Genomic DNA, 13,361 nt, shown 5'->3' on the forward strand with positions numbered 1-13,361 from the left:
ATTATATCTAAGGCCATCGCACAAACGTTCCTTCTAGTTTTCTTTCTTCGCAATCGCTTTTCCGTGGATGGGCCCATCAATAAACGACCGACACCGGCCACTATAGCGAGATTTATAAAATTGCAGTAGTAAACAGCACGTATTTGGCCGGCGAAATATTGGTAGTTGTAAAGTTGCGAGTGTATCGCCGCTTTCTTGGCCGTCGCCCATCAAATTTAAAGGCCGATCGCCCGCAGAAAGTTAGTAGACAAATCTCTTAATATAAACAATTCAATACTCCGCAAAACTCTTCAATATTTTTTACTTTTTTTTTAAATTAGTACAAATTTTGACAGGGGGTATCGAATTAAAAATAGATAACTTGACAATTTCAATAACCAATAATTCTCACTCTAAAGGACACATTTTTCTATTCTTTTTAGGCTTGTCAGCTTGAACGAACGGTCCACAGAGAACTAGGAGTTGCAGCTGCGAGCACCCAGAGCACAATAACACTTTAATAATGCTACAATGAATGGGATATTATTGTAGCCGATTATGGGTACACTAGTGCGGCCGATCGAGGGTCGAGCACGTTGAATAGCCGCAGCCAGCCGAGCGGCTCGTTCTTACGCACCCCCGTCCTTTGTGCCCCGGGAAACAATTGGCCAACAGCTGTTAGATGCGCCACATGAATTTACTTTCTGCCAACGCGAAAAATATTGCCACTTCATTATTCAGCCAAGCCGTAACCGATATCGGTGGCGAAATCTGCTTTTCATTCATCCCCCGGCTGTTTAATTTCAGAGGGAGAGGGATAATCAGTAATTATTATATTCAATTACCTTACTAAACTCAGCGTTATCCATAAATAATGCAAGCGTATTTTTAAAATAAAGATAAGAATTAGCATAATTTTAGTGGAGTTAATGAAATGATACAGAAAGATTATAAAACGATTTTTACTCACTTCTACAATAAAATTTTATTTAGGTTTGAATGGCTGAAAAAAAATTATATCTCATGCCAAATAAAAAGGCCTTCTCAAATGATATCTTTCCACATTCTAAACCGCACAATAAATAAAGGAAAAGTGCACAGCTCTGAATGCGACGCCCGCCCACCTCTCTTCAAAAAATGAGCATCCCCTTTCCTTTTTTCATTGTGCCCGAGTTTTTTTATAATAATATTTTTTGTCAGCCGCGCGATTCCTTTCATTCTTTCTCTCGCGTTTGTATATTTCATTTTTTTATTCGCGCCACAGGTTACACTCATGCTCTATTCAACTCAATAATAGCATCAGGTTTCAGGAGAGGCAAAAAAAGAGAAGATGCGTTTGGAAAAGCAGATCTGCAGTCTGCGGGCGGACACGAAGAAAAGAACGCACAAAACCACCGCACCACCCTATTCAATGATAACCTCATTACACCCGATTGAATTACATAATCTGGCTACTTATATAAGTATAAAGACTGCTGAAAAGAGCAAAAGAAATCTCACCACAAACGTCGGCCGGAAAAGAGAAAATAAGTAGGAAAGAATAGACTAATTCATGAAATTGCAAGCAGCGATCAATTTTTGTTTTAATTTATATACATTTTTCCAAAGAAAAAAGTTTAGAGACAAATTTATTTTTTATTCCTTTTCTTCAAAACAACCTGAACATTTTTAGTGAGAACTCGCTTTAATAATCCAGATTAGACTGCACAAGTTATAAAAAAATTACGACTGTGATTTGAAATCAGACGTGTATTGCTTGCACGTGAAAAGGCTGTTGCTCGAATATAAATAAAAGGTATGTTGGCACCCATTGTGCCCGAGTTTTATATTATGGGCGAGAGAGTTAGGGCATTAATAAAATAGTCCGGTTCCATTATTCGTCCCGAATTCAAGAGCTTTGTTTTCCGAAATTCCGCATAACCAACATGCGGCTTATCAACCTCGGGGAAATAAAACTACATCGTTCGGCTGGCCGGCCGGTAATTAAATTTCGTTCCATTAAAGCGGCTAATGGAGTTTTTACAGCGGATAATGTGATTTATTATCTGTCGCCGTTCATCAAAAAGTGTCGCCCGAGTTTACGGCCTGCTTATTTTATTTCACCGCGACTTTATTCGCATCAAAGCCGCATTCAGTCAACAGTCAATGGGCGAAAAAAGCGGCGACGCGCGAAAAAGTCGCCAAGAGACCAAAGTTGGCACTTCTTATTGCTGGCTGCGGAAAAGGAGTGGTTTTGCTTCTTGTCACCCTCTTCAGCTCGAGTTTCTCGCGCACTTTTGCACTTAATCAAAGTCGTGCACCCAACTAAGTAAGTTTGAAAAGCGATCCCTCAGCGGCGTGGGGCGCGAAACAAAAAACGTGATTAACCAACCGGCTCAAATAATAGCCGGCCAAATTACCCGGCCCTGGACACACATACAAACTTTCTGCCAGCACGTTCTTTCCTCTCGGGTAATGACTCATTTTCTGCGCTATTGTTTCGCCGCGGCAGACGTGCCCGCGCTCTAGAAATCGATCGGCAATCAAAAGTAACCGTAAAAGAGAGACACAACCCCAAAAGCGAGCAGATTGAACGCCGAGAGGATCAATTTCACGTGACCAGATTGGAGACACCACTTTCCTTGTACGAAATTCAATCTTTGCCAAAATTTAATTGAAAAAAAAAGAAAATTCCATATAAATTTCATGAAAATAAATTTATTCATAGAAAAACTATGTAGCATTTTATTTTCCAGACTTTGATGTCATATTTTAATCACAATTCTCTGCTTGAATTAAAAATATCACCTTTTGTTGAGTCTAACAAAGCTTTCTTCCGGTGGTATAACAAATTTCGTCGCCCAGCAGACCAATTTCTCGTTAACTTTACGCCAAGCACATTATTTTTATCGGTCACGAATCTCTCATTTTTTCATTCTCTGTGCACACGGCAGTGATTCGTTCATTCCGTGGGTGGCGCCTTTTTATGCCCGCGCTCGTTAGCAGGAATTGAATTATTAATCCCCAAACGTAGGCGGCTACCGTGACACAAACCTGCATGACTACGTATACTTATGTTTTTTTTAGGACCTATAATATTATTCATGCGGCCACTGCTTGGTGACGAGTTGAATGAAAGGGATAAACGAGCATGCACGCGGGATTGGTCCACTTCCGGCCGGCCAGCAGCATCGCCCGATGAATCGCTTTTAATCCCGCGTGTCGCATTCATCTCTCCGACGTTGCAGCGACCTGTCCGTGACGTGAATCGCTCATTCCACATTATTCCGTGCGTATTGTTTGACGGCGAATCATACAATGATCGTGTATGGAAGCGAACAATACTCAATTCATGCTGAACCAAACAAGGAGAAATTATAAAACGTCATTTAAGTCATTTTATATTGGACCAGTAATTTCTTTCTTTGAAAAAATTATTACTTTTTATTTATTGCTATTTTAAGACAAAATTGCAATTCTATTTTATTTTGAATATTTATCATCATAATTTTTTTTTGTTCCCCAATTTAGTGGGATAAATAATGGATGAAATATGCAAAACTTTTATATCCCGGTGCGTGAAAACTTTCGCAATTTTATAAAAATAGCTCTTGCTCACACCACGCGTCTGTCATGGGGAATAAAATTTCCTGTTTGTTTTTCCTTTCGAACAAACAAGGTGCTATTTTCGTGGTATGTGGCAATTATTATAAACGAGAAAAGAAATCTCACCCAGCACGGAAAGGTGTTATAAAGGCTTAATTCGCCTGCCGTGCACTGATCGATCCGCGTTAGTTTATTTTTTATACAGCTCTTGCATATCATTACTCGCAGGGTCGCGAGCATGCGAATGCTCAATTATTGTGTTGTCATCATCGTTATTATTGCCATTAAAATGAAAATCATTAGCCGGATTGCACTGCATTGTCATTATCGTTTGTCGGCGCTGCTGTTTTTCCACTGGAGAGCGTAATTACATTTTGGGCAAGCGCGTTGCTACTTTCAATTATTCGTGAAACATTTTGTTGATTGCTTTGCCCACTGTTGTGTTTGTCTCCAAAAACATACAAACTCGAATAATAATTCTGTAAAATTGTTGCTCCGCTTGTCAGGCCGTTTCGGTTTGCGCCTGCCTGTCCACGCGTTATTTCCAGCAAATCAAACCCGGCTCTGCCTACGGACACTTTTCAGGATCCAGATATAAAAACCCCCAAGAGCCCTTTTCCGGCCTCGAGAGCTGCTGCTCTCCTGTCTCAAAATCTAGCAGCACTTTTCTCTTGACAGATTGCTTAAAAATCTTCTTCGGCCCACCCTCTTTTAAAAAACTTCAAAAAGGAATAGGGAGATGGATGGATAAACTTGAGGCTTCTAAAGCTAAAAACCTCAATTTCTTGATTTTTTTGCCTGCAAAATTTAAAAAATTGATACCTTTCCTGTAGTTTTAAATTGACTTGCAATGTATAAATTCTACTTATCAATAGTTTTATCGTCAAATTATGCATTTATTTTTATATATTATTTATATATCAAAATCTATCCTTCATACTTTTATAGGTGTTATAAAAGTGTGTGAAAACTTGAATAAGGCGCCGTATCTGGGCAAGGGTTGGGGTAATTTTTCATCGTGCGACAAGTCGGGGAGTGTTTATTAGAACACAGCATCAAAGGACGGAAATTAACTTTGCTCTCTGGATAAACTGGCGGTCCTTTGCTCATTTCGGGCAGCGTTGTTATTTGATTAAATCACGCCCACGCTCCGAGACGCTGCTTTGCTTTAGCCAGCTGACTTGGTTCTCTATGCGCGACGTGAATAATGTGTGTGTATGTGCCCGAGTAGTTATATACTGTGCGAGGAGCCGTTTGACTCTCTCAGAGTTATCATCCGAGCGCAGATTAATCTTGTTGGTCGGATCGAAACACACGCGCCGATGGAAACGCGGGCGAATTCATGCCAACCGTGGTGACGACACGAGTGCATATTAATTATGACTGACTCAGCCAGGAATGGAAAAACACATCTTATACGAGTTGAATCAGCTTTTGCTTACTTTCAAATAGCCTCGATCCAACGTGTGGAATAAATCAAAGATTTAATGCCGTTCTTCGCAAGAGGCGTATTTGCAGTTAGTGTGCAGTTGCAATGAGAACAATTTGGTCAATAAAAATTAAGATTTCACTTGTACTATCATAATAATTATAACTTTTATAATCATGATATTTATGTTTTATAAATTTTTAATTCCTTTCGAATCCTGAAAAATCTTCAATAAAAGCAAATCTATCAATTTTGATAATCAATTTTAACTTTTTTAGCAAAATATAAAAATTAATTATTCCCCTTCTGAGAATTTCATTACAATTTTTTATTAAACCGTGTAAAAAGACATATGAAAAATTTTTCAACCTGAACATAATATATTAAAGCAAATGACCTCTGGCGATTTTAGCGCTCAGCATTTTTGGACACATATCTGTACCTCCAAGTGTGGCCAACGCTACAAAAAGTCCACGTTGGCCGAAAAGGACCGTGTTCGTACGTCAGAAAGAAAGGCAAACGCTGCAAAAAACAAGTGTTTAACGACGGTTGTCAACGCACCAGCGTCGGCTTTATTATTGAGCAGACCTCTGGGTGTGGACAAACGGTGGGCGGGTGACCTCTCGCTAGGGTCATTAAGGGGATTGAGCAATCGGCCTGTTTAGTCAGTCTAGCACACACAACAAGTCTGCTCCATCTTAATTATGCGTCTCCGCGTGTAAAAAGCAACGGGAGAGCGACGCACTCAACTTTAACTGCCCTCGTTGCAATAAAAGCAAGGCAAAAATCCGCACGCAGGACGAGAAAAGTCACTCTGCACAAATTTCTTTCCGGCCGCTGCGGGATTATTTGAATATGGCCGAGTTCAGCTGCTTACTCGGAGCCGCCAGTTTTTGAGCGCGGAAACCATCTAAAGTCGAATAACAGCGGGGAAGCCTTTGAAAAAAATGAACAGCCCCCGCGTCAGCCGCAGGTACCACACCCGCCCGCCTTCTGCAATTTGGCCAGCAGACCCGTTTGGATGGCGCCCGCCGAAATTTTGGAAATCGTGCCCACTTCCTTCCTATATTGCCGGCGTCAGGAATTGCTGTGAAATGAGTATGAAAATGCCTGAAAGCTGCATGTGAATGAAGAGCTCCATTTCTGGCTAAAAATAAGTCTGGGAATCCGCATAAAATGGATAATTTACAGTTGATGAAAATTTCAGACAAAATTAAAATTAAGGAATTCTCCTCATGCATATTTTTAATTTCATCAAATTTTTTACTATTATTAAATTTTTGGAAAAATGTTTAAATCCAAGTAAATTTAAGCTGTTTTTTATAACTTGCCAATCATGTTTATAGTGAAAATCTCCACCTTTTTGGTTTTCTTTAAACAAATGAATAAATTCATTCTTCAATTTAAAAATTGTTCGGCTAAAAATTATTATGTTATGAATTAAAATTTATTACAGCAGCCGTGACTTTTCACGCAGTCTGTAGATTTTTCAAACCCTCTCCAGTCTCATTAGCGACATGCCTGTTAATTTAGAGGAGAGGGCTGATTTGCGTCGGTTTTAAACGGCCTCTCCACTCTCAAATGTAACCGGAATCTTGGGCATCAGTTGGGAGGCGAAAAGCACCCTGCTCCTTTACTCTGTGTGCCGTGTCGCCCGCATTGCCACGCTATCGGGTTTCCTCTTTCACCAACCCACCCCCAGCAGCAGCATCAGAGTTTTCTCAGCACGCCAAACCACCTTGCTGCATTTTTTTCCTCGCCGGGATGAAAATTTCGGCCGCGATTTCCTGCCCCGCGACATTTGTCACTTTGCCACTTTTAAGCAAACAGCTGCAACCCCCATTACCAGAGATTAAGAAAACACACCCCTCGTCGCAACACCCCCGGCAATTAGAGCATAATTGCGCCCCGCAGCTCCAGTAACAAGAGATGGGCAAAGTTTGCCTCAAAATTAAAGTTTCTTTTTTGGCAACCCTTTAGACAAAAAGAAAAATTACTGCAAATTAAGTTTTGTTTCTCAATAAAAAAGTGATTTTTTTTATAATTCAAAAAATTTCCTGTATACAATTTTTTTTGACCCGAATCGCTCTTGTTTCATTCAACGTTTGACATTTTCTTTGCCTCGAACTAAATTTTTATTTGAACTTTCCTCCTATTTTCTATGTTGCTGCGTGTGAGGGACGCGGAGCAGAGGTTTGGATGTTTATCAGCAGGCGACTCTGAGCCGGGCTTTTTATTTTATCAGCAATAGAGGTGAGGTCTAAATCAAACACACCGGTGCCGGCGGTGTTGCTGATAAGCGAAAAGCTCCTCTGTGGGGCGCGTCACCACACAGTTAGGAGCCCCAATTTGAGAGTTCGCCAAACTCGGAGAAAAAACAAGGGCCCTCTTTTGTCGGACGTGAATTAATGAAAACTTTATGGTCGCGCATTATATAATTTATAGAGTGTTTGAGCGTGCAGAGGAAAAGGTCCTTTTGCGCGACAGGACCGGCCGCTCTCATTATCTGCGCGCATTCCTTTGATCTGGGCGGGCCGCTGTATATTAATTTTGCATCCCGCAGGTAATAATGATGTGTGTGAGTATCGACCTGCGTGCTGGCCAGCAGACCGCCGCGAAGAATCCATCCTCGCCATCAAGCAACGGGCCCGAGTGTGCTCGTGAATAATTTACCTGGCGCCGAGTGTCGATTAAAGGAATAATTGCTTCAGTCACGAATTAAGCACAAGAAAATGAGAAAAACAGAAAAGTTGGAGACAAGGCAGGCCCGAAGTTGTTATAACTCCGAGAAAAACTTAAAATATTTCCACTGCCGGTTTGATAAGACAAGGCAAACTTTTTTCCATGAAAGATTTTTTGAATGAATTAAATTTTATCTTACAAAAGCTTTTTTTATCCTTTAAAAATGGTCACATTTATCCAGATATTCCATGTTGCTCTAATTTAACAATTTCACTTTCTTTTGATTCACTTGACAGATCCGTTATATCAGGAATAAAATTAATTAATGTAGGCATCTTAAATGCATTCAAGTAGTTTTGCATAATTTTTTGACACATAAAAATATGAATGATTTAATTTCAACAATTAATATAAGTCGCATGAGATTAAAAAATGTAATTTTCAATTAACAAATTCCTTCGTATTATTTATAAAGATAACTTTTCTTAATATTTAGAGCATCATCATCGTTCACGAATCGATTGGTGCACTCGGATGAAAAACAACTTTTCTCGGGCGACCGCAGGCAGTCGAGGGCGATTAGAAGAAGCAAACGCGAGATGACAGTTTTGACGCAACGACGGAAAACTGAGAAAAATAACCAGTCACGCCGTCTCATTTGAGATTGTGTCAGCAAACAAAAATGACGAAGACTTTTCACTCGCTCACCGGTGAGCAATCGAACCTCTTTATTTTATTATTTCTTCCTCCTATTTCTCCTTACGCGTTTCTCGGAAAAGAGGTTTCAGGTCGCGGTGGAGGGGCCCCTCTCCTCCTCCGCGGAAGGTGACGTCAGACCGGCGACGCCTGCGATTGGTGCACACCTGGCGTCTTCACCTCAGCATCTCTCTGCCGAGTGCCAACTGCTGCCGGCCCAACCGACTATTTTTCTTGTTTTCAAATGGACCAATTCAATTAAGCGCCAAATTACGGAATAAGGGCCATATCAAGTCTGCTGAACTTTGCCCCTCGAGTTATTCAATTTATTAATAAATTTAGTCTGGAAGGGACTGAGCCGAGAAGTGATTCACGACCGCTCGAGTGGCCGAAAATAAATTTTCATTATTTCGTTCGGGGAAAAATTCCTTCCGATTTTTCTTCGGCGAACGGGCAGAGTTCGGCAGAAATTTCCGTCACGCGCGCAACTTGCTGCTGTAAAAGTAGTTTTACGACTCGCTTGCGGCCACTGGAAAATAATAACAGGAAAATTCGCCGGTGCTAAAGTTTGGGAGAAACGGGCAATAAATGCAAAATATATAAACACAATACTTTCACTGTGAAATAAATAAATCGAAATAAATTGTAAAAATATCAGCAGCATTATTTACCTTTAATCAAATTGTACACATAATTTAAAATTCGACTTTTTAAATCAATATTGTTTATTGACGTTCTGAAATTAAATTTTAATAAACTGATTAATTAAATTAATTAAATCTTTTCGACTAAAAAAAAATTGAAATTTCAGGATAAATTTTTAATAACAAAATGTTTAATTAGAAACATTGTTGACACCTTGCAGTTCGAGTCAGGTGCACGTGGGGGTGGCAAAGATGGAGGGTAGGGGAAGGGTGGTGCAGGTAAAATTCGGAACCAAAAGGCTAAAAAATTCAGTGAATTTAAATTTGTTTAATTCCTTTCGCAATCGGCCCGATTTTTGAGGTGAGTCGACCGTTGGTCGGATGGTGATTCAGAGAGAAAAGTGGGATCGTGAGTGCGTGACGTCACTCTCAGGTCGCGGCGCTCGAGAGGTAAGAAAAGAAGATGGAATCCAACGTGGCTTACCTGCGGATGGAACGGCGTGCGCGGCGGCCAGCAGGGCGGCCAAACACACGAAGGCGGCCTTCATCGTCGTGCCATAACCTGCCGTTTGCAACGCCGACGAACACTTGTTGATGATGAACGTACGAGGAATTCGCCGGCCACTCTCTCACACGGCTTCGTCCTCTCGATCGCTCGCACTCTCACGGACCACTCTGTGCAAGGCTGAACACGAACTAACCGAACCGAGCGGGTTTCTGCTGTCTCGCCAGCACACGGCGATCGCTGCTCGCGCCGCCGATCGCAGCGCCCCTCTTGGTCCCCCGCGCGTACTCTTTAATGCTCGCTATTAAAAGAAAAAATAAATTTGGTGTATTCATTCACTGTATTCCTTTATTAAATTATCCTATCCATTAATATCATTAATCATCAAACTGAATTTATCGCCAAGTTTAAACTATTGTTTTAATTTATTCATAACCTTCAAGATGGTTGTGAGTTGTGAACGATTTAGTTGATAAAAATTTTTTTTGAATAAACAGAGAAAAAAGTAAAAACTATCAGCAATTATATTGTTTGAAACCAGAAAAAAATGAATAACTCTCACTATAATACAATTATTTAAAATTTAAAACCTCTCTGAAAAAGATTAATTAATCTTGATTCTTGTTCATACAAAAATTTAATGCACTTGGCTTATATTTATAGTAAATTAAAAGCTTTTTACTGGAGACATGTAAATTTGTGTATAATTAAAATAATTTAAAATTAATTGCACTAAATTTACTTCTTTAAGTTTGTAATTTGTTTTATTTTTTTGTTACAAAAAAAAACTATTTTTCTCAATTTAAACTTTAAAATGCTTTGGTGTAGAAGATTGTGTTTTGCAGTTTTGCACCTATTAGAGTTTTCGTAAACTTTTAATTTTCTTATAGATATCTATAAAATAGAGGTTTTCCAGCTACAAAGTAATTTTACCTGTAAAAACAAGAAAGTTTTAAATTTATATTCTTATGCAAACTTTTCGCAGAGCCTAGAACGCAATCTAGTGGTGCCCATTACTCACTTTTAGTATACTTAAATATTAACAGTTTTTGCTTAACAAAACCACAGCATATTATATATTTTTTGCCATTGAATTCTGGTACGTTGCTTCAGTCGTAAAAAGGAAAAACATCAATCATAAAAACGCAATATGTATACCAAATACAGTAATTTTAAGATCACCCCGAAATCTGGTCCGACGTAACAAAACGCTCGTTTTATTTCACTCTATATTTTTCTTTTATTAATGTTATTGCGTTCTGAGCGCATGAAAAGAAGGAAGGCCGCGACTTTTTATCTCAATAAATCCTGCGCTCAATTCTTATTGCCTCTCATCATAAAAAGCAGCAGCAGCAGCGGCGCAGCCTCAAAATAAAACTTGTTCCTCGGAAAATAATAAGTGAGACGTTCTATTATATTGCCGCACTACATGCAAACTTTTCTTTATCGCGTTGTCAATAATAAATTTTCCCACACGCTCGAGAGCCCAGCTGAGTGGAAAAAGCCGAGGTTATTATATACCCTTATCCTCCTGGCTGGAATTTCTTCTTCCGAAATATAAGGCAGGAACAAAAAACAGGATTTTTTTGCACGAAAGATATTCGAGCAATTTCTATTAGCCCGGATTTGCCCTCGAGAGCAGACTGGAGTGAGATCGAATCTATTCTGCGCATCTCTTGCATTTGGAAAATACGTGCGGGTTGAAAAAAGCAGAAAAGGAAAAGCATTTTTTTTTTGTCAATGGAATTAGAACACGGTGCCGCAGATCCAATCAGCAAAAGCTGGCGACTCGCTATGATTCTTCCAACGTGACACCAAATCAAATCTCCGCCGCAATATACCACTCTCGTCTGCTCCTTCGCTGTTCCGCCGAGATGCAATTATTCTTAAGGAGCTTGCTTGATCGAGCGTCCACTCGGAATTGGCCGAAACGATAATAGCACGTACAAAGGGGATGGTTATTTTCCTTTTTGCTCTCTTCCCACAAAATGTGAATTTTGCTAAAAGCGTTTTGAAAATATAAGATTTAAGTCCGAAGGTACTAAAAACGTTGTAAATATTTAATTTTATGGATGCTTTATGGCAAGTGCAGCTACGAGATTATTTAAGAGAGTAGCAATTTGTTCGTAAACACTGTGTAGTTGCTCTTTCAGTCGTTTAAATTTTTAATTCTATGAAAGTAGAGCCGCCTCTGAAAAGCAGAAGTGAGTGCGTAAATAGCAGAAAAAAGCGCATATTATATTTATTCAAATACACAAAAACTTGAGAATTCTTAAGGTGAAGAAAATTTATTCAACAAATACTGACATGCAGAAAATATTAAAATTCAAAATAAATGCAGTCTCCAATATTTACCTAAAACTTTAAAGACATTTAAATTTTAATTAATTTAACCATTTTTAAAATAAGATTGATATACTTAATATTTAGATTCCCAACTGAAATCATCATCGCGTGGACCAAATTTAAGGATATGCCAGCAAAAAATGATGATTGTTTAAATAAAGTTGAACCCAAAAACAAAAAAAAACAAAATTAATTGGGTGGTGCCTTCTGTACCACCAATAAAGGGCACAGGCCGACAAGACTTTGTCTTGGCCTGACCCTAATAAAAAAAAAAAAAAAAAAAAAAATAGTAAATATTTTAGCTGAAATTTATAATTTATTGACATAATTAATATCACAGAGGAAATCACTGCACGTTACAAGATACATTTTGATCAGAATGTCAAAGTGAATACAATATATTTAATCTCATTAAGAGAAGAAAGAAAAATACAGATTATTATAATATTAAATAATTTTTAAGAAATAAAAAAAATCTAACAATAATAAAAATAAACTAGAACATTTCTTATAACAGGTCTTTTCAAAATGTTAAAAATGTCAAAATTTTTAATGCAGTCCATTGTGGCAGAACATTGCCGCAGTTGAAATGGATTTGTTGTGTAGAGAAATCGTCCAAGTGGAAAATGGGCCTCTGACAATTAGAGCGTTGTACTGTATATTATCAAAGAAATCCGTCGCTTTATTTTATATCACGTGAAAATCTGTCATTTACGCGCAGGTAAGTGTGCGTGCGGGCATTGTTTTCAAATTTTTTTAATTTCGTCCGCGCAGCAATGTGTGAGAACTCGGGTACTCACTTCCGTCGAACAAAAAATATCACAAGTTAGTCACGCCATGCTGTCTCTCGCTGCACGCTCATTTATTTTACGACAAACAGCCAGTCAATTACCGGCGCTGCATTTGTTATTTTAATGGGCGCACGCGTTTATTTTTTCAACGCCTCAAACCTAGCATTTAAAATATCCCTCTGTTCGCCTCTCAACGCCCTCAGAGGGGTGAGAACTGGCAACTAGAGACGCATTAAAAGAACAGGGTGCATTAATTGGTTTACAGTTTCCAAATGATAAAGATTTCTTTTTGGTTTACTAAGGAATTTTATTTTACTGCAGCACTAAACAAGTTTCATTTAATGATCTCACATTAAATAATGTAAGCAATTATATCTACAAAATAATTTATTATCTTCATTAAGTTGGAGTTTAATTACCTGGAAATTACCTTTTGGTATAGAAATCATTAATTCAAAACAAATATCACAATAAATTTTAAACTTTTTTCACCAATTTGTATATTTTTTAAACTTATAATTTTATTTTATAATATAAATTACATTAAATAAAAAAATTTTTGTGTAAAATGAGAATAATTTGAGAAATTTTAACAAAGTAAATTTAAATTAAGTACAGGAATAAGAAACACATAAAACAACTTCAGTTTTATTTTATGAGTTATTTCGTTATTGCAGATATTTTTAAACACAAACTTTTCTCAT

General features: G+C 38.4%; 1 protein-coding gene across 2 annotated transcripts in view; it reads right to left on the reverse strand.

The window, feature by feature from the left end:
• The window catches only part of LOC132197749 (DE-cadherin), a 48,056-nt gene extending 38,339 nt beyond the window's left edge, over positions 1-9,717 (reverse strand). For both annotated transcript variants that reach the window (XM_059621271.1, XM_059621269.1), the window contains exon 1: positions 9,500-9,717. In XM_059621271.1, coding sequence (XP_059477254.1) covers positions 9,500-9,563 — 64 coding nt within the window. In that variant the 5' untranslated portion in view covers positions 9,564-9,717. The remainder of the gene's footprint in view (positions 1-9,499) is intronic.
• Positions 9,718-13,361: the final 3,644 nt, after the last annotated feature.

This window comes from Neocloeon triangulifer, unplaced genomic scaffold (assembly GCF_031216515.1).
Source record: "Neocloeon triangulifer isolate White Clay Creek 2 clone unplaced genomic scaffold, ASM3121651v1 ptg000012l, whole genome shotgun sequence".
Taxonomy (NCBI): domain Eukaryota; kingdom Metazoa; phylum Arthropoda; class Insecta; order Ephemeroptera; family Baetidae; genus Neocloeon; species Neocloeon triangulifer.